Here is a 20,447-nt window from a genome sequence, read left to right as displayed (position 1 = left end):
ACCATCAAGCACCGTTTCTTCCTAATTATTTTCAAATTAAAGAAAAAGAGGCATAAAAAAAGAAACATGCAAATGAAAATTGGTTGTACACTATAAGCAAATATACAGAAAAACTGAAATCTGCCAATGTACATTAAAGAAATTAATGATTATAGAGGAAGAAAGTAACAAGCGATTTCCTATTAGGATCCTAAGCTATTCACTAAAAATACTTTGTAGTAAAATAATTACAGTCCCAAAAAAATTCAAATAAAATTTGAAGAAAACAAATGTACCTGTACTTGTTGGTGAATTTATTTCCTGTCTGATATTTCTACCTGCCTGGCTCCCAGACCTTGCAGTTTCTCGTTGTGGCTCTAGGATATCACGGTATTTGGAGACCATCAGAACAGAAATAAAGTAGACTACTGCCAAAGCTAAGAACTGAGCCTGTTTGCTGTCATCCTGTATTGGAGAAAAAGGAACAGATCTATAATGTTGGACATTTCCATAGAATTTTCACACAAGATCATCACAAGTCTTAATAAATAACACCTTTCTGAAATGTTTCTGTTAGCATAACAGCAAATGGATTGCATAGATTTAATGGATTTTCAGTGGAACACTACGAACACAGCATGTATTAAATACTGAATTTTACAGGTAATTTGGCAACTACCCAAATCTCTGGGACTGTGACATCAATGGGCTTTACAGAACAGAGGCCTGACTCTACTCTGAGAGTGCTTTCAAGGCTTCCCAACAGCAAGGGCAATAGACTTTTGTAGTTCCAGGGATGAGACTCTATCTAGCCTCTCTCTATTCCTATAGCATCTTCACCTTCTCTGAATTCTGCAAGTATGGATTTTCTATTACAAATACAGTGTTTGCTTTCCATGTTTTCTGGGTGTTATTCAATTGGCTGCATGCCTTTGCAATTCTTTAAATAACTACAAATTCAGTTCTTTCACATAAATGCCAGAAACAATATTACCCCTATTATTCCTTCCTCATCTAGAAAAAAAGTAAGTGACAGAAAATCTCCACCCAAATTCCATCTTGCTCTTTCAAGATGATCAGGTAATCCTGACAGAAAATTATTTTTTTTTGTGTCAAATTCTACTTCCTTCTTTTTAAAGCTATTTCTAACTTCAGTCTTCACTTCCATCCACTCAAACATAGGTTGGAGAACTAAACATAAGATATCTATTGGCATACATATAATAACAATTCCTATTGTACTAATTGCAAAAAACCCTCCCACATTATGGTGCAGTTTTATGCTAAAAGCAGTTGCAAACAAATCTGAAAACCATTTTAATATATATTTATATACAGTATATCTCTACATATGTTTATAAGAACTAAATTGTTGTTATATATCCATTTGCTGCAGTTCTGTAATACATATACTAATTCTTTCTCCTACCCTGATTGGACAAAGCTGACACCTTTAGTAATACAGTTTTCATCAGCATAGGTCATAACTGATTTATTCTGGCTGTGATTACTTGGCTAATCAAGTCTGACCATTAAACACAGTTAGCTCCTAATCTCAAGTAGCTTACCAGTGTGATTTCATAGTGCAGAAAGCGGCTGGTAGTTACAAAGCCACGGGCAGATGGTTTGCAGGTAATATACAAAGTGCAACATATGAAGGATATTTTTAATTCTGGTACAATAAAAACACAAGTGAAGATTTTGCCGAAGAAAGAACACCACATATTACTCACCACATCACGAAAAACCACTGCTCGTAGACGATTAATATCAACATCCTGAAGAAGCCTATCGGGGTCTTTTATAGGAGAAAGGTTGCCAGGGACATTTTCAAGGGGAGTCTAAAAGCAAAAAGCATTGAGATTTTTCCACCCTCCAAAGCATTTATTTTAGGAACTTTTTTTTTAATATATTGCGTCAATCTTAGATGCTTTTTTACTACCAATATACTTCCAACATAATACTCAGACAAGGGTTCTAGAAATAAAGCACTGTTTTGGATTGTTGTCTTATTACTAACTATCTAGATATAAATTGTTACATCTTTCCAGTACCTCAGAAAAATTGTATCTCCTCCCACAGATAAAAATAACAACCATAATTATTAAGATAATTTGCACACAAAAGATTATTTGAATTACAGTTGTTTCATAGCAGTACAATAAATTATTCCTAATATGTGTGTTAAATTTAAAAAATATGAGCAGACATATTTTTTAAAAACAATTTAGGTTCATCTTACTGAGAATTATTAGAGACTGCTTATAGAATAACTTCTAGTCTTAGAAAATCATAGAGTAGTATGCTTCCTTTAAAAAATTATAATGCATTACAAATAAAGCCTAAACACCTAAAAGTCTCTTCTATTTATTTGCTTTACACTGAATGTGATAAGTGGAGAAATGTAATGTTTTCATGAGATTTAATGAAATAATACTGTGAAAGAGCCGAGTGTGTAAATGCTATCTGAAAAACTATTTTGAGAAGAAAGGCCACTGAATTTCGTAATAAAAATATGATAGCAAAAAAAAAAAGGAATCACTGAGATCATATGAAGTGTTGTATTTTATTCATGGGCTGTGCTAAACTTTGACATTTTGGTTTCAAGAATGAAAGTCTAAAGATGTAAACAAGTTTAAAAAAAGAGATGAACAACGAATTAAAGAAAGTGGAAAAAATAAACAGTAATTGAATTCTAAACAAATTTAATACCTAAAATCAGATAGAAACAACTGATGCCTAATATGCCTGCAAAGTTGAATTTACCAGGATTCAGATATTCCACCAACAAAGATGTGATTGCAGGATGTCATAAAAACTGCAAGTGCCCTGACAGATTAAAAAAAGCTATGTAGGTATATATGACAGAAGTGTTATGGGACTTGCTCTTTGAAGTAGCCCAAACAAGAGGGGAAAAGATGTTTAAAATTGCTCCAGCCACGCTACTGCATTAACCTTTTAGGTTTCAACTAAATGCCCTCACAGACTTTTACCTTAAACCAGTTAATAGCAAAAGCTTAAGCTTCTGCCAAATATTTGAGAAGGCAGTTAAAATTATTTTCTGATCCTACCAAGCAGTGGTACAGACTTGTCATTGCTGTTGGAAACTGAAGACTGGGTTACCTTGGTTGCTGCTGATGCAGTTACACCCTGAAGAGCATCTTGGGCTTTACTGCCGATTAGGGATGTCTTGTTCACTTTCTCTCTCTGCCTTTGCCGACATTCTAAGCAGTTTCTCACAGCCACACAACAAACTAAAACAAAGTTATTAAAATGCTATAAATCAGAATGTTTTCCCATTGTTATGTTCAGAATATAAACTAGCAGTCTGTACGTCTAGTTAGATATGTCAATAACCACTTCCAAACAGTAAGTGCAACATAGTACAAAAATTATTCATAATTTGAGAGTTTAAAAGCACGTTGAACATAAGATTAGCAGAAGAGCAATATGCCAAATGGCAGACAAAATTTAATTTTCACAAGGATAAAGTGATATAGTTTGCATAGAATAGTTTGAACTATTAATACATTTTCAATTTTCCTAAATTAATTCTAATGGCAGTGTAAGTAGTGAAGAGAGGTGCCAGACTATTGCAACATATATTAATGTCCACAGTCTGCACATGCTTTTAATCTGACATAGCTTATAACTAGTCTTTCAAATCCATGGAGACTTGGATAAAGAAACTTGCAAAATGCAGGTACAAGGGAGTTTTGAGAAACAAAATTTCTCCGTTTACTTACTTATAGTTAATATTTTTACCCCTATTAAATTTATACAACTTGAAATATGCAAGAAAGAATAATATCAGACATGTCATTTTAACTTATTCTTGTGCCTAAACTGAATAAACCTTAAAAACTGTATCAAATCAATAATAAATGGGATTTCATCACATCATAGTCAGTCAGTATAAGTCCTTGCCTACATATGTTAGTATTTGATCCATCTGTAGCTCATTGATCTGTAAGTAATTACTTAATACATACTGATGACTTACCAAGCCTTAGGCACTGTCGCATTAGACCTCCAGAAGACATGTTTTTTTCAGCTTCAATCTCACTAAAATTTAGAGAACTGGCAAATACTAGCACATCAACCATTGCCATTAGACGGCTGAGAAAAGTTACTGCTGTCTCTGCTGACATCCCTTGTGTCACTTCAATATTTTCCAATTCAGTCTTTAAAAGAAGATAATTTAATTAAACAGTTGGAACACAACTGACATATAAAGACAGCGCATACACATACAAATCTAAATTGTTATGCTTCATGACAAAGACATTGAAATTTATTTTAAAATCTATTACCATTAACATAAACTGTGAGTGAAATTCAAAAGTAAGACAGCACGAAAAGTGAGAAAATTATTTGCATGCTCTAGTAGATGAGAAAGACTTTAATCTAAATGCAAAAGTTATTAACAATTACATAAAGAGAAAGTGTGGCCAGATAGTAAAACAGTGCACACTGTTTAAGGGTGCAATCTACTCCTACATTCTTCATAGGCTAAGCAAAGTGACAGGCAACAGATAAAAGTAATTGCTGTCTGTATAGCTTTTAGTTTCCTTTAGATAAACAAGGAAATGTGAGGAGTGGAGTAGGAAAACCCAGGCAGCTTTGCTCTGTTTCAATGAATTGATTCTCCCTGGGAATGCTTATACCATGCCTGTATAGGAGCCTGACAACATCCAATTCTGGAGATCAGAAGAGATCATTTACTCCCTTACAACAGCAACAGGAGGGAATTAAAAGTGTAACTGGTTCTACAGTGAGTCGCTCACGTTTCCCAGAGGATGGCCACTTCTTTCCTAATGTAGTGTTGGACTCTCCTTAATGGGAATCCACAGAAAAATGCTGAACGAAGCAAATATTTCTAAAATCTGAAAATGTGCCATGTTTTATTCAAAAAGGATATTTAGATGTCCAGACCCATGTTTTGAAATGCATTAAAGTGTCTAACGTTGCAGATAAGTGGGCAAACAGTAAGTCTAATTAAAACAATAAATATCTGTTTAAGTGGCCTTAACTCTGGAGCCAGGCAGAGTTGAAAATGGGGCTTAGTACTTGACTGCTTCCACATTTATATGCCTAAATACTATTTAAAATATTGTTTACAGATGGTTGATTCTTACTGCTTGTCAACAAGACTTCAGATTGCAGGGCTTTTTTTGAACACAGAGTTCAGTCCCTTTGAAAAGTATTAATTTTACTGTGTTTATTTTTATTCATTTGTTTTGAAGAAACTATAAAAAAATTCAAATATATTTTGTGCCGTTAAGGCTCTTCTTTTCCAAAGCAAAAGTAGTACATAAAAATGAAAGGTCCTTCATTTCCATTCTTCTAAAAAGTTAGTATCCACACTCATAAGGCACTCTTTAAAATATTTTAGATCCAAAATTATGAAAGTGCAAACTCTGCCAAGCAGTATTAAGGAAACAACTGAAAGATGAAGGATATAAGGTGGCATGTGTCACCACAATGATAGATACCACTTCATTTAATTTCTCTTAAGGATGTAACATGTCAGTTATATGAGTGACTTGGAAAGGGCTGTCATCTCTCTGATCTGCCCAATAATATCAGAAAAAATGGTAAAATGACAACTCTCAGAAGAACAATTTCCAGTCTATCTTCTTTAGCCAGGTCTCCCTGGCTTAGTGTGTGCCGTGTTCCTACTTTTTGGAAAAATAAGTTGCTAGTTTTTTGTAACAGACTGGAACATCATGTTTGAAAGCACTCATCCAAAGAAAATATATTTGCAAGAATCTATAGCTCTAGCAGTCTGCTAGAAAAACTCACAGGTGATTATAGAAGATTGACCTTTGAACTCATGCTGCTTGAAATAACACCAGGCTTGCTAGCAGCCAATTCGCTGCCGGCTGTTGATTTTTCTCAAGCTTCAACTGTGTTGCATCAATCACAGCCTTAAACCTTCTCAAAATAACTGGGTTTCTTTTTGTTGTTGTTTTGCAATTTATGTAATGAATTCATTTTATGTAATACTTTAGTGCATTTTACCAAGACTTCTGCAAACTTTGAGTTGAAAAAAAAAAAAAAAACAAAACTCTTTTCAAATCTCCCTGAAATTGTTGGATGAAAGAAAAAAAAAAGAGACTGACAATTTTTTACAGTCAAACTTACCATTAGCTCTGTTAAATACAGCACACTGAAATTCTAATAGTGCTTATAATGAGCTCCATTTCTGATGCTATTAGCAATATTTTAGAGAGGTGTAGCTCAAAAACTCTTTAAAGAGCGAACTGATCATCATTTCATGATGAAGTGTACCTTAAGAGCAGTAATAAGTCTCTCATACAATTAACATATTTGAAGCCTAAAGAGTTTTTATGTTGACAACCACACTTATAACTTAAATTAGCTCACAGACCTGTCTACATTCAGTCCAGTAACTAAAAGTAAACACCATACTTGACAACTCGTTAAGTTAGTGAAGGGAAACATGTTAGGAAAAGTTGATTACATCCAAAATATTCCTATTCATATCCTAGTATATGAGATAAGAAAATAATAACAATAATAATAAAGCCAAATCATTAAATAATCAAAAATAACATATTTTTGAAAATGCAAAAAATGAAACTTACAGCAGCAATACTAACCTTAGAGCCCTGGACATGCAACAGACAAAACAGACAACAGATCACAACAATAAAAGAAAAAGAAAATTATTTAAGTTAACTAAAAATAGCATGTAAAATTGAAACAAATTAGCATCTTGGAATTTTACATTTGTTTAATTTATAATTAGAACAGCAAAACATTTCAGCTCAGCATGAACATTTGAAAATAAAGACTACTAAGAGAGAGCGATGCACAAGGAAAACAGTAAATCTTGTATTAATATGGAGTTCATGTAAACACTGATTCTTCCAAACCAATGTACATTTTATAGAGTATGCAGAGCAATTTTATGAAGCAATGTAAACCAAAGTAATGTTTTCACTGATTATATAGAAATAAAATGAGTGCTTTACAAGAAGCCATTCAACTGAAATGTAATAAAGTAGTTAATCCTTGTATGAGGAGGCAAACATATTCAAAATGCTTTGACAAACAAATATAAATCACAAAAAGCAAACTGGGTCTTCATGCATAATGTTCCCTGCTTTGAAACAACATAAGATAGCTCATATATAATATATTTGAGTGTGATTTCTTCAGCCTAAACCAATATGCTAGATATTTGAATGCTTTTGAATCACAGGGGAAAAAAAAAATTCTCTAAGCCTTTAGGACAGAATTAATCTTCAAATTCCAATGTTCACAATTCAGTAGGTGTATTAAATGTTTAGGTTTTAGTTTAAGCAGAAGCACTTTCTTTCTTATCACAACGGGCTAGGAACTTATCCTTAAGTTTATACTGGTTGTGTTTTAAAAAGAGAAAGAAATTCAGTTTTCAAGACTCTGTCAGTATTTTCGTCATTTAAATAGTAGAAAAACATAATTTAACAGAAAGAAAACCAAGCTGAAATAAACTTTCCTTTAGGAATAGGAAATACCATGTTCAACCAGTTTTTAAATGCGTTTTACTCTTTTGTAGCTGGATGCACCTCAAGAATTAACCTGTGGCTATTGTCTTTCGATTACTAGATGACAATTCTTACATCAGTGTGTCATTATTGATTCTCAGAATCATTGTTATAGATCACACAGCACCTGTGGCATCACATGAGGCATGAACATACATACACTATATACAGGACAATATCTCATCTTGGCTTTTAATCCACAAATCTAGTAAGGCTCTCTTCAAATGTTTAATTGAGTTTTGTAGACAGACATTCAATAACACCAGCAGCCCTCAGATCACAATTTGAGAGGTGCTGTTTTAAATGCTGCAAGCAAGAATTGGAATTATAGACTTCATAGAATCAGAGGAAAAAAACAGTAATTGCAAGGGGTCTGGAAATTTACTCCCAACTGTCACATATATGTCAACTCCTCAACTCTTTTTATGCCATACTCAATGTCCTCAAGTCCTTGTCACAGCTGCTATTCTTGTAGTAAGTAACAATTACTTCAAATTCCTAGTTTGTACACTGAGTGTTTTATCTGGCAGCCAGCTGCTATTTTTCCCTACAGATCCCCAGATATGTTATTTTTTAAACATGTTCACCATCTTAAAAATATCTTCCTTATAGCTGTAATTAAAAGAAAATCCTCAAAGACCTCCCCTCACAGAAAGGGAAATAAAAAGGAAATCATTATTTTATATTCTATGACCTCCCTGGAAGAGTTATCTAATAACCCCAATTTAACAAGCAAAATGTCAGAATCTACAGATCCCCAGATATGTTATTTTTTAAACATGTTCACCATCTTAAAAATATCTTCCTTATAGCTGTAATTAAAAGAAAATCCTCAAAGACCTCCCCTCACAGAAAGGGAAATAAAAAGGAAATCATTATTTTATATTCTATGACCTCCCTGGAAGAGTTATCTAATAACCCCAATTTAACAAGCAAAATGTCAGAATCATCAGTGGAACACACACCAGTTTATACTGTAAAACAACAAAACTGGTTATATTTTTTTATTACTATTTCCTTCAATTTCAAATTGTTTCACATATACAACTGACAATTCTTTAAAAACACCTGCATTTAAAACAAGTCCTTGTATAGACCCTGAGACAGAGGTAGTGTAGAATTGAAATCCAGTGAAACAATAAACCATGTGGGAATAGATGACTGTGAATTACAGTAAACTTTCCCCTGTATCCCATACAAAATGTATAAACTTCACTGTACACCTGAGTCACCGAGATTTGTGAGTGGCTTGTTTTCATAGGTAATACTTTTCTTTTTTTTTTTTTTTTGTAGTCATGTTTAAAGGCTCCTGTTCACAGCACTGGAACATAATCATCCTAGTCTGGATTAGGATTTAAAAAAAAAAAAAAAAAAACAAGACAAAAGGCAGATTTCTATTACAAGAATTCAATAGTGAGGAAATTCCATAATTAGGATTGCTTGTTCAACAGCCAATAGGGGATGATAGAATAATTTTCCACCCAGCCCAAAAGAATTGCCATTTCACTCCAAATCCTACCTATGCAAAGTAAAAAATCATTTTGAAATGGGAAATTCCCACATTAATCTTTGTAAAAAAATGATGACAGTACTCTTTTTCAGCAAGGGAGAGAACCCAGCACAGAATCTGTTGCACAAAGAAAATAAAGAAGCCCACAATTCCTCCAATATTCTGAAAGTCATTTTGCTAATTCAGCTTTTATTTTCTGCATATAGCATTAATTAATTTCAGCATCTATTCTACTAATGATAAATAGGTGATATGCCTTTAGACGTCCAATATGGGACAAAATAACAAAATAAATATGTCCAATGGGACACAGTTAATAACTCACTTTATAGCATATTGTTGAGAAGAGAGTTTTTAACAGACATTTAGAACAGATTAAACAAGATTAAGCCTACGGACTCAAACTGGCACACCATGAGATGTGACTCAAGCCTACAAAGTCATTAATGATACAAAGGTGACTCAAGAAATTATTAACTGCTCCATTCATAGCACAAAGAGTAAGGCACATAGTGGCCTTATACATATAAACAGGCTTAAACAAAACAAAGAGAAGTGTTTCAAAGGTTATATCATTATTTTGTTAGACTCAGTGCCATAGGATATTATGGAGGCTAAAAGTGTAAGTTGCTTCAAAAAAGATTAGATAAGTCTAGAAGGATAAATTTCTCAGTAGTTATTAAACATGACAGCCTCTCTAGCTGTTAAAATCCTAAATGCTGAAATGAAATATCATTAGAGCAATGAATATGCTTGCTCAGGCTTCTGTATTTTGATGTCAGGTGCAACCAGTCAATGTTGGAACCAGAATGCTAAGCCAGCCAGACCCTTGGACTGACCCAGTGAGGCAGTTTATGTAACATAAAAAGCTTTTTTTTGCTAAGAAGTGAAGTATTGCTTTACTGGACTTCTAACATTGTGCCCAGTTTAAGTTACAGAATCACAGGATCACACAGAATCACAGAATGGTTGAGGTTGGAAGGGATTCATGATATACAACACAAAATTTGGACTGTGTAAATGGTGGAAAAAACTCATTCGTTGGTGTAAATAACTACAACACAGCAGGTTCCATCCAGAAATCAAGAACCATTTTTTCACTTTGAGGGTGACTGAACACTGGCACAGGTTGCTCAGAGAGGTGGTGGAGTTTCCACCCTTGGACATACTTAAAAGTCACCTGGACACAGTCCTGGGCAACTGGCTCGAGGTGACCCTGCCTGAGCAGGGTGGTTGGCCCAGATGACCCGCAGAGGTCCCTTTCCAACCTCAACCATTCTGCAATTCTTTGAACCAATGAGGGAGAAAGTGTATTGGCTCTTTCCTCCCTTGAGAGTTGCTTTGGCAGAAAGTGTCACTAAAAGGCCTGCCCTAAGTTCTTTTCATGCAGTGGAGACATCATATAAATCTTCCAGCTTCAGATCTCTCTTCCAATTAGCACCTCATGGAAGGAGGAGAGTGAGTCAGAGTCTTTTGTAACTGATTGCAAGCACTGAATTACTTTGCCCTTTCAAGACTAAGAAGAAATATGTTTCTAAGCCCACTTTCTCCACGGCAGCTCAAGGATGGGAAAGTATTAGAAGTCTGAGAAGCTCTATGAAACACTTTTGCATTAATCATATGATGGATACTCAGAAGTGGACTGATGCCCAGGAGGGCATCTGGTCCCTTCATAGCTGTGATCCAGAGTGAACAGAGAGGGAGAGCACCTTCTTTAAGAAGGAGGAAACATGCTGGGATCTTTGTATCTGTCACAATGATGAATGAATCCATCTTCCTGCTAATGTTTATGGACAGGCAATCATAGGTCAAGAACAAAGTTGAATGGGAGGAAAGAACCTCTCTGCTAGATGGAAGTGATTATGAAATCATCATCAAGATGGCAACGGTTATTTCCAGGTGAAGGTAAACTGTGAATATTTCAGTTACGTCTCCCCACTCTCCTTGTACACATAGGACAAAAGTAATCCCGCCTTATTATTTTTAATCTTACAGAATAGGATTAATTCAATTTGAAACCAGCTACTGATCTTTTAGTGAATGAGTTTATTTCACAATTTAATTTTATTATCTTAAACAGATGGCAAATCTGAGCATTCGAGTGATACACACAGGCCCTGTGTAGTGGAGAAATGTGTGTATAATATACAAATTTGAAAATGCAGGCTTTTGGGTCAATGCCTATGAAAATCACTGCTATTGCAGCAAGGCAGCATCAACCCACAATGTTTTAACAACAGGGCGTGTAATTTATGAAGCTATATCAGCTATCTATCAATACACACACACACATGTATTTCTTAACCAGAATAGAGGGAAATAGTAAACTGCAAAATGATTATTCTATAGAATGGCTCTACAGTATCATAAACTAGGACAAGAGCTAAAAAACCCACAAAAAAAATTCAATGGAATTGCAACCACATTAATGCTGTGCCTGTTTTGTATTTTTATGTTAAAGATAGGAAAGAGAACATCTTTGTTTTCAAGTTATGTGTAAAAGGTGGTTGGTTTTTTTTTGTTTGTTTGTTTGTTTGTTTGTTTTTTAAAAAAAATCTCCCAGTGTCCCTTTATCCTAAAGGCTGATAGTACAGCCTGCATCTCAAGATGGCTTGGTACATATGCTCTCATCTTGTCAATATTCACAATGTAGCACTTGCAAAATCTTTTATTCAACAACCTTGATGTCATTCTTCTGACCATGGACAACTAAAGACCTTCCTGTGAGTTTTGCAGTTTTGCTTATAGCAAATATCTTTCCAGTTAACATAGTGAAAATGGTAAAGACACAGCATTTTACCATTAATTGCCTGGCTTAAAGTCACTAGTACTGTTTAGCCAACTGCTAGTCTAAATATTCATACCTTTCAAACAAAGTCGTGCAAAACAGGCTTTTTTTGCTAGCTAACTAGAAGTAATAGTAGAGGCATAGTAAAATAATCTCAGCGGCAGAATGGGTAGGACAAGGAACTGAGCTTCTACTGCTAAGCTACATTTATAGCCTCAAGTGCCCACCAGTCACATTACTTCAGAGGAGCCTCTTTGTCCCTTCTGGGCCTCATTTCTCCCCTTTCAAAGACCAATATTCACTGGAGATGCTTAGGGGGATGCTCAAGGTAAAACATTTAGTATGAAATAAATAGTTATAGATATTATATGCAGAAACAAAACTTCACATTCAAATACTGTAAATACTATTGACAGTAACACAATATTTACAAAATATTTCTCCCTTTTTCATGAAGCATTTTATTAGGCTACTTTGCCTGACTGAGCTGTGATAACCTAAGAATTTACAACTTACTAAAAATCTATTGAAGGAAGAAGTAAACAGAGTGGTGAGGGGATGACTTCTGATATCATTTGCCATGCAAACAAATGGTGGCCATGCAAAACAGATTTATGAACGTCAATGACTATCCATCATAAAGCATGTGATTTTGTTACAGTGATCACAATTTGTAACCATGATTCTAATGGTCTGCTCTTTCAAATGAAATATTAAATACCTATGAAATAATTTTTACTTAGTACTGCTTCTCTAATACAATTAGCCTTTCAAATGGAAAATATTATGAACACTCTGTATACCAAAACGTAAGAGTTTTGATTATAAATTTAAATATTTTTAAGAAATTAACAGAGAGTGAACAGAAGTTCCCAAAGAAGGAAAGTCAGCTGCAAAAATTTTTGTCTTAACAACGATTTCTAATATGACCACTAGGTGGAAATATTGTACTTACAGTTGGGGATGTGGCTGCTGACAACAATGGTAAAATTCCTCCACAAGCAATAATAATGTTGTCTACCATCTGGGAAATGAGGTGTATTGTGTTGTGTACAAAAATAATATTTTCATTGCTATTGACAAAGTCCATCACAGACTTTGTGGAGTGACTGCAAGAAAGGAAGAAAGGATGGATTAAAAAGAAACAGTTCAAATAAAAGTTTAGCTAAATTTATTCTTTGCAACCAGACCATGAATATTTCTTTGATAAAAAGGCAACATCTTAACTACAAAACTTTGCATGTAAAATGTTTAAAAATATGAACAGGACTAGTCTAATGAACAAATGGATTGATATCTGTTTTCACAAGATCAGTTTCAGATACCCAGGCAAGTGAAATGTCTTGTAACCTTCACATTAACCAGTACTTCATTTCACAGGCAGTTCTGCTGAAAGCAAGGAGGTTGTTTCCTCAGCACGAAAGCTATTATGTAGAACTGAGAGTTCACTATACTGCACCAGTGCCATTTGAAGCACCTTTGATCACACCTAATTATAACATCTACTAGTGTTTTAAAAGAGAAACTTGATAAGATGGTGACATCTTGACCTAATGTCAACTTCAGTAACCAATATTAAATTCAGCATTAACAGTAGCTCTGCAGGCAACAGGTGCTAATAAGATTAGCTGAAATTTCAGCAGCTCCTAATTGGTGAGAAATTTTCCAATGAAACAGTCACTCCCCAAAAATACAAAATACTGTGCGAAAATATTGATGAATACTCAGTCTATAAGTATGTTCTTTTCCTAAAACAACATTGTCACCAGCCAACAAACAAAAATTAAAGGCTTCAATTGAAAATATACAAACTGGACTTTAATCACTAAGTGTTACCTAAACACAAAGTACAAACTTCTCTCTCATATATGCTGCAAAAAAAAAAAAATGACCAAAACTGTCTATTTCCTCGTGCCTATCGCAGAAGAATTCACCAAACTGGAAATTAAATTCAGTATAAATTGATTTGGATATAGCTATGCCCAAGTTTTCTAAAAATGAACTATTCTGTCTTGGAATTTATATTAAATAGTGACTATTATACCTAAGGGTTCTGATAACAATAAGTTATTGAGTATCTCTGTTACAGTGTACAAACCCCCTAGGAAATTACATTGCTGTCATAAAATATCATGTAACCACTAATATTAACCAGGAGCTGGCATGCAAAAATAATTTAAAAAATCTAAAAAAATTGTCAAATAGAAAAAGTGATTCATAAGAAAAAGCTGCTGGAAAGAGGTATTATGTATAAAGTCTGCAAGTAGAAAAGCTCTCTTTTAATTGATAAGAAAATGGCCATTAGCAGACACACAAGTCCTCTGCATGTCCTAAACAGAAGCAACAGATTCTAATGCCAAACATAAGGTGAAAAGACAGCTCAGTTTAGTTAGGTATGGATGAATTACACATTCCCTCAAGAAAACAGATATTTTTACCTGTGAAATAGAGCTGTTATAGGCTGGCAAGGGGGGAAAAGAGAAGACAAAAAATACAGAAGGGCTAACATTTCAGCTAACACCAACTGTTTCCCTGCCTCCTATCTCAGTTACATCCCCTCTACAACACATCGAATTTTTCCTTGTTGAAGGAAACACAAATGAAGAGTTAAAGAAGAAACAACCACCTACCTTCTCCAAACATGTACATCTGTTTCTAGTGCAAAAAGCAAGTCTGTCAGGAGCCGCTGGTGCATGGGAGACCATTTAAACTCTGGGATACGAAACATAGTTGTGCGTGGGCCTGGGCTAAACTGCCGCCGCTGCTCTTCCGTCATGGGCATTCCTCGAAATCCCAAATCAACCCGTAGATCCCGGTCCTGCTGGGTGACAGAGCGACCCTGGACTGCCTACATCAATGAGGAGTTCAAAAATCACATGAATTTTTTTTGTAATGCATCTTTGAACGGATCACAGAATTTGAGAGAGGATAGACTCAAGTGCAAACTAAAGGAGATATTGGTATTCCAAGGCAGGCAGGATCCTTCAGTAGAGGAGCCGCTCCAGTTCAAACAAATCCACACTGAGGGGCCTTACAGCTATTCAGCAACAGTTTGAACTCGGGGTCTTCACTTGAAGTAGTACAGAAAAGACCAAACGCAGCACACACAAGGCCAGCATTGACAGAAGTTTGCTTATAGGACACAGCTATACTTTTGTGATGATAACATCATTTTCTTTGAATATCTGAATCAAAACATAGGCAAAACACAGGGAGGGTTTCCAGCAGAAGCAGGTCTAGTCTCCCAAATCTCATTTTGCTGATTTTGTTACACTTTGTTCATTCTTTAACGTCTCACAACAGGTGGTGAATGTGAATTTCATTCTCTTTCAATACCTACAGAGTTAAGACTGTTTCCACTTGGTGATTAAAGACAGAAGTAAAAGATACAGAGAGAGGACATGATGGAGAATATTGTGAAGGAAAATGTAGTAAAGGACAAATATTTTGACTGAGTTTGAAGAAAATATTAATAACAACAAATTGCTTATAATATGCAACATCTCTGAAAGGAAGAAATACAAAGACTTGCCCTTGAAATTATTTTAGATTAACTTAAAACTGGTAAAATAGAAAACACATCTGCTTTGCTCACACATTCATTTCCTGGTACTGGCATACACGTTTAAATCTGTGGATTTAAAAGCATAAAGACTTTTACAAAATATTTGTGGTAGCAATGTAAAAATACACATGGCACTGGATTTGATGATTTTTTTAAAAATTATCTTCTGCATAGTTCTTTCAATTCTATTTTTGATATTTCCTAGTTGGAACCACAGGAAAGAGTTTTTTTTTATATTCTCCAATATCTGATCTGCTGTTGATAAAGGTATTAATTCTTCTCAGAAGTAAGCAAAGGTTACCATCTCTATTTTGTTGTGCACTTTGTTGCTTCCTTTCAGTCCATTATTTCTCACTGATAAGGTGGGGAGCTGACTGTAAACCTGCTTTTAGAGAATGAGTTTTGCAACTCCATTCTCATACACCTTGTTTTGGGTATACTTTTGGGGTACAACCACAGGCAAGTCAGCAGCAGTAACGGTATCATAACTGTAGCAAAACAGGATCAAATAATATTGCATTGGCAAGAAAGGGCTTTGCAGTGCATTGCAAAACCCACCATGAAATCCAACTATCTGCACTTAATAGGCACACAGGCTTTAAGTAATTTTCAGTGTTTTCAGTGGTCTCAAAGAGACCAAATCTAATGTAGCAGCTCCCATGTATGCTGCAATCAAAACACCAACCTCCGGCTCCACTGTAGACATTAACATTGCTCTTTACTCATGAAATGAATAATGCTTGATATAAGTTTTATTTAATACATATTTCCAACTTTTTTTTATTAAGGTTAACTTCATTTAGACATAAAAGATTTAACTATGGACAGTTTACAGTTCACAGGGTATTTTGAAACATCTGAAGAAGAGATTAGAAGATAAGAACAGTTCTGGTGGTTACACAGTTGCTAATTGTTTTCAAGAAAATAACTTAAAACATACATTAATGGCTACAGGCTTAAATCATCGCAGTTTATAATTTGTTTTAGTGGGAAATAACTGTAATTGAAATATTATATGGAAAATCAAGGGAGTTAAACTTTTGGAGTCAGACTCTTGAAAAGTACAGATTTTGTAGCTAATTTGCAGATCAAAATGATATGTTAGGAATTTTGTGAGTAGCTAAGAGTAAAACATTTTGTTTCTTCTCTTTTACAACGATCAGATAAAAGTTCATTAAGATTTATGTATCATTTTAACCCTAACAAATAATTAAAGGCTTGAGGAATTTAAACTTTCATAATTCAACTGTACAGGTGAAATTCATCAAGAAAAGAGGTTAAAGAAAAGTCCCAAAGTCACACAAGCAGGATTTTCTACAGTAGCTAGTATGAAGTCAGATTATCTCTTTTCACTAAAGATACAAATTCACTGGGTGCATATATGTGCACAACAGATCTATATTAGCATCTCACTTGTCTTTAAACAAAAATCCACCTTTTAAAATAAAAACTGACTGCTGGTTTTTCTTGCTATCCTCATTCCTTTTATCAGTTTCCATGGTATTAACAATCTTAATTTTAACACATAAAATAAGGTGTTTGGGAACTGATGAACACGTATGCTATTCCTATCAAAAGCTTTCAGGGCTTATTCTTTAAGTTTTTAAAATATGAGGATCTCCATATAGTGCTTGGTAGTCACTGATGTGATGAGGATTTTCATAGTTTTGACAAAATACTTTTAAGAGAATCCCAAACTTCTCTTACAATACCTGTGCAGGGAATGCAAGAACTCCATCTGCTTTTCTCAAAATAGAGTTTCTTACCATAGAAGAGAGACTTAGAAGACAGCATACTTTATGTCAGAACCTGCTGGTCTGAGGAATCATTTATATGAATTGTTTTTTTTTTTTAAAAAAAAGGGGAAAGTAAGTGTTTTGGAAATCATAGATTGTTGAAATAAATTAAAATGTCCATTCACTGGAGTTTCAGGAAGCCTGCTGGACTTTAAAATCCTAGGAGATAAATACTTTGCACATACTGGACATATAGTCAGCTACTAAAACCTTGAAGGTGGTCAATTCTTTCACCTGATAACATCCTCAAAAGCCATCTTTGATTACGCTACAGTCTCCGAGTACAGTAAAATTCTTTCAAAGAGTAGTCTTCTGCCTTGGTCTTCCCATTTTCAGAATGCTATGGCTCACACAAAACCACTGATTTCTCAGAGCTTTTCAGAGGGAGACTTAGATAATAGATGATCTCAAAGAAGTAGACAATTCTTTTATAAATTATCTCTGCTCTGGAAATCAAGTCACAATTTTTCTTCCATGATCCCTAAACTATTCTTTTCCTTGTATTAGGCTCAAATATGGAGATTATTCATGCCAGCATTCACACACAGTAAGAAAGACAGTGTACTAATGTACTGTAACACTACACTCTGAGAAAGGTACAGCAAGAAGAAAAACCACTTCAATGTGTATTTCATAGTAAAAGATAGATATTTCTAATCTCATACGAACAAGAAAGTCTAAAGCAGAATTTTAAGAGTTTCAATTAATCTGTCCACTAGAACTAAGGAAAATGGATGAGAGATTATTTTTCCTAAGTTTTTTTTAAACTAAAGCATCCACAAAAACAATTGATATTTTCTATACAAACTTGAAAGACTTCACAATCCTTATACATAATTGCATTTTCAAAGCAAAGAGGCTCAGGGATGGACACTTTTCATATAATTAATATACTTCAAACATCTCTCAGATCTCATTCCATTAATTTATCCAGCAGGAAGGCACAGTGATTACATCAGACACATACAGCACTACAGCACTTGAAACTCACCTGGGTTGTGGTAGTTGTCTGGATCTTCCGTATCTCCTTTCCTGCTTCTTTACCATCATCAGACCTTTCAGTATCTGATATTATACTTCCTGCATCAACACTAGGGACAGTTTTGCTACCAGATGACTCTGTCTCAAGAGTTGTGGCAGTCATTTCGGCATATTCTAATCCTTTAGATGATGAGGCCAACTCCCTCTCAGAAATGCTACTCATTCCATCTGAGGTTGTGTGAATCTTGAACTCCTTGTCCTCTATTATACTTGAAGCACATGTTATATCTACATTACCTGTCATATGTGCAAGTAATCCCAAATCATCACTTACACCAAGATGCATCTGTGTCTCTTGCACATTTGGAATAGAAATGTGATTACTTGAAAGTTCAGGGAGAAGTTTCTCCTCTTGACTAGGTATTTTATCAAAGAGAAATGAGGTACTGTTATTAGAAGGCTCATCTTTCTCATCAGCCAGAGTTATTAGTGGACCATTATCTTTTTCCTCATTCTTCTTAATAATACCCACACTTCCATGAACATTGTTTTGGAGCTTCTCAACAGCAGCGCTATATACATTATCTAGAAGAGATTCGACCTCTACAAGTGCACCATTTTCTCCAGTTACCAGTGTCTCTGGTGATAAATCCATATCATCAAGCTTTACTTCAGTAGCTTCTACCTTTTCAGCTTTTATATCAACTAAAAGGTCATGAACTTCCACATGCACTCCTCCTCCTGGTCTCTCAGCACTTCCAAGCACATCATCTGACACCTTTGTAGCCATGAGCAAGTCCCTTGTATCTGTACTGACAGGGTAATCTGTTTCACTTTCTGGACTTTGACTCTGTGAAAGGTCTTCTATCTCTCGAATTTCCATTCCACCTTTTGCTCCTGTTGTCTGAGAAGAAAGACCTGAGATGGTGCTCACGTTCCCCTTCTTCCCCTTTTTTATGTTTTCCTCCTCTTGCCTTTGATACTCTTCATACATTTTTGCCAGATACTCCTTGTGAGCCTCATATGTGACCTTAAAAGAAAAGAGCAGAACATGTGGATGAATATATGCTACATGAACTTGGACAAAAACTAACAAGACTCTCAGCAACCTATTGCATACAGCTTACAAACTGTTTCACAGCAAAGGACCTACAAGGACGACAAAAGTGCCACCTTGACATGCATGGAGAGAGCCACCAGATGGCACTAAGTCACCTCGCATCTTGTCTCACTAGATTCCTAGTCCCTTTGGGGGAGTTACCAGTATTAGAAAACCATTCACGAGTCATTTCTTACCTTGGAATGAGCTATAGAAAGAGTGTCCACCCACACTCTCCAGCCTCCCCATTCATATTTTATTGCATGATACAAGAGAATACGGAAAATGTTGTAAACCATCTCTGTGATCTTCTGCTCTTCAGAGTTCTTGGGGTTAATATATCCCAGAGAAAACATCCAGTCCTGCCACACTGAACACTGAAGTAAACATCTAAAGTGAAATAATTAGGTCAAAATATATCCAAACAAAGCTTCTTTATTTTAACATTATGATGGTTAAAATAATAGGAATGTCTCCCCTGAACATCAATCCAATGATAGGAAGAAATTTAAAAATACTTCAGAATGAATAAAAATTTAAAGTATATTCTAAAGAAAAGAACCCAATATTAGTTGCTGAACAAAGAGAAGTTACAACAACCTCATTCCATTTATTTTTTTTACATATTCCATTTAAAATACAGTATAAAACTCTACAGAGAGTATAACAGGTTGTTATTACCCACAAACCAAGGATGAGAAAATACTATTTGTAGTGACATACCTTCTGTTTTCACGGCTATTACTAAAGAGTTTTATCATATCAGACAAGAACAAACGTCGAACTTCCATCAGCTCTGCACTTGGTGTGGAGTTTTTTAACAGCGTTGCCACCACCTTAAGAATCACTTTGAAAGAACAAATTAGTTACGTAACACATTTTAACAACTTTTTAAAAAATTGTTACTGACAGCAACTAATGTAAGTAGTAACTGAAAGTGAAAGTGTATTTGAGATACACTAATGAATTGCTCTTGTTTCTTGAACCATATTCTTTAAAAGCCCAGAATCTCCAGGTAACACATTTATCATTCAAACACAATATATTGTCCTTACTTGGATTCTGAATTTTCACTGTAGAATCTGGCTCTGGATGTGGTTTATGAACAACTTGAGTGCATACTTGTTCTGTCAAAATCTAAAACAGAATATTAATTTCCTTTTACCATTTTAA

General features: G+C 34.8%; 1 protein-coding gene across 1 annotated transcript; it reads right to left on the bottom strand.

Moving 5' to 3' along the window:
- Positions 1 to 275: 275 nt before the first annotated feature.
- On the bottom strand, positions 276 to 20,121 carry LOC103776269 (neurobeachin; the record flags this gene model as incomplete). The annotated part of the gene is made up of 10 exons (XM_008943772.1): positions 276 to 444; positions 1,713 to 1,820; positions 3,103 to 3,233; positions 3,983 to 4,163; positions 6,606 to 6,614; positions 12,789 to 12,942; positions 14,464 to 14,681; positions 18,186 to 19,205; positions 19,472 to 19,664; positions 19,998 to 20,121. Coding segments are annotated over 10 exons (2,307 nt in total), but the record flags the coding sequence as incomplete, so codon positions are not given.
- Between the last annotated feature and the right edge of the window lie 326 nt (positions 20,122 to 20,447).

This window comes from Merops nubicus, unplaced genomic scaffold, assembly GCF_000691845.1.
Source record: "Merops nubicus isolate BGI_N331 unplaced genomic scaffold, ASM69184v1 scaffold4597, whole genome shotgun sequence".
NCBI classification, from domain to species: Eukaryota; Metazoa; Chordata; class Aves; order Coraciiformes; family Meropidae; genus Merops; species Merops nubicus.
Note: the sequence above shows the minus strand (reverse complement) of the source record. Positions and strands in the feature narration are given on the sequence as shown.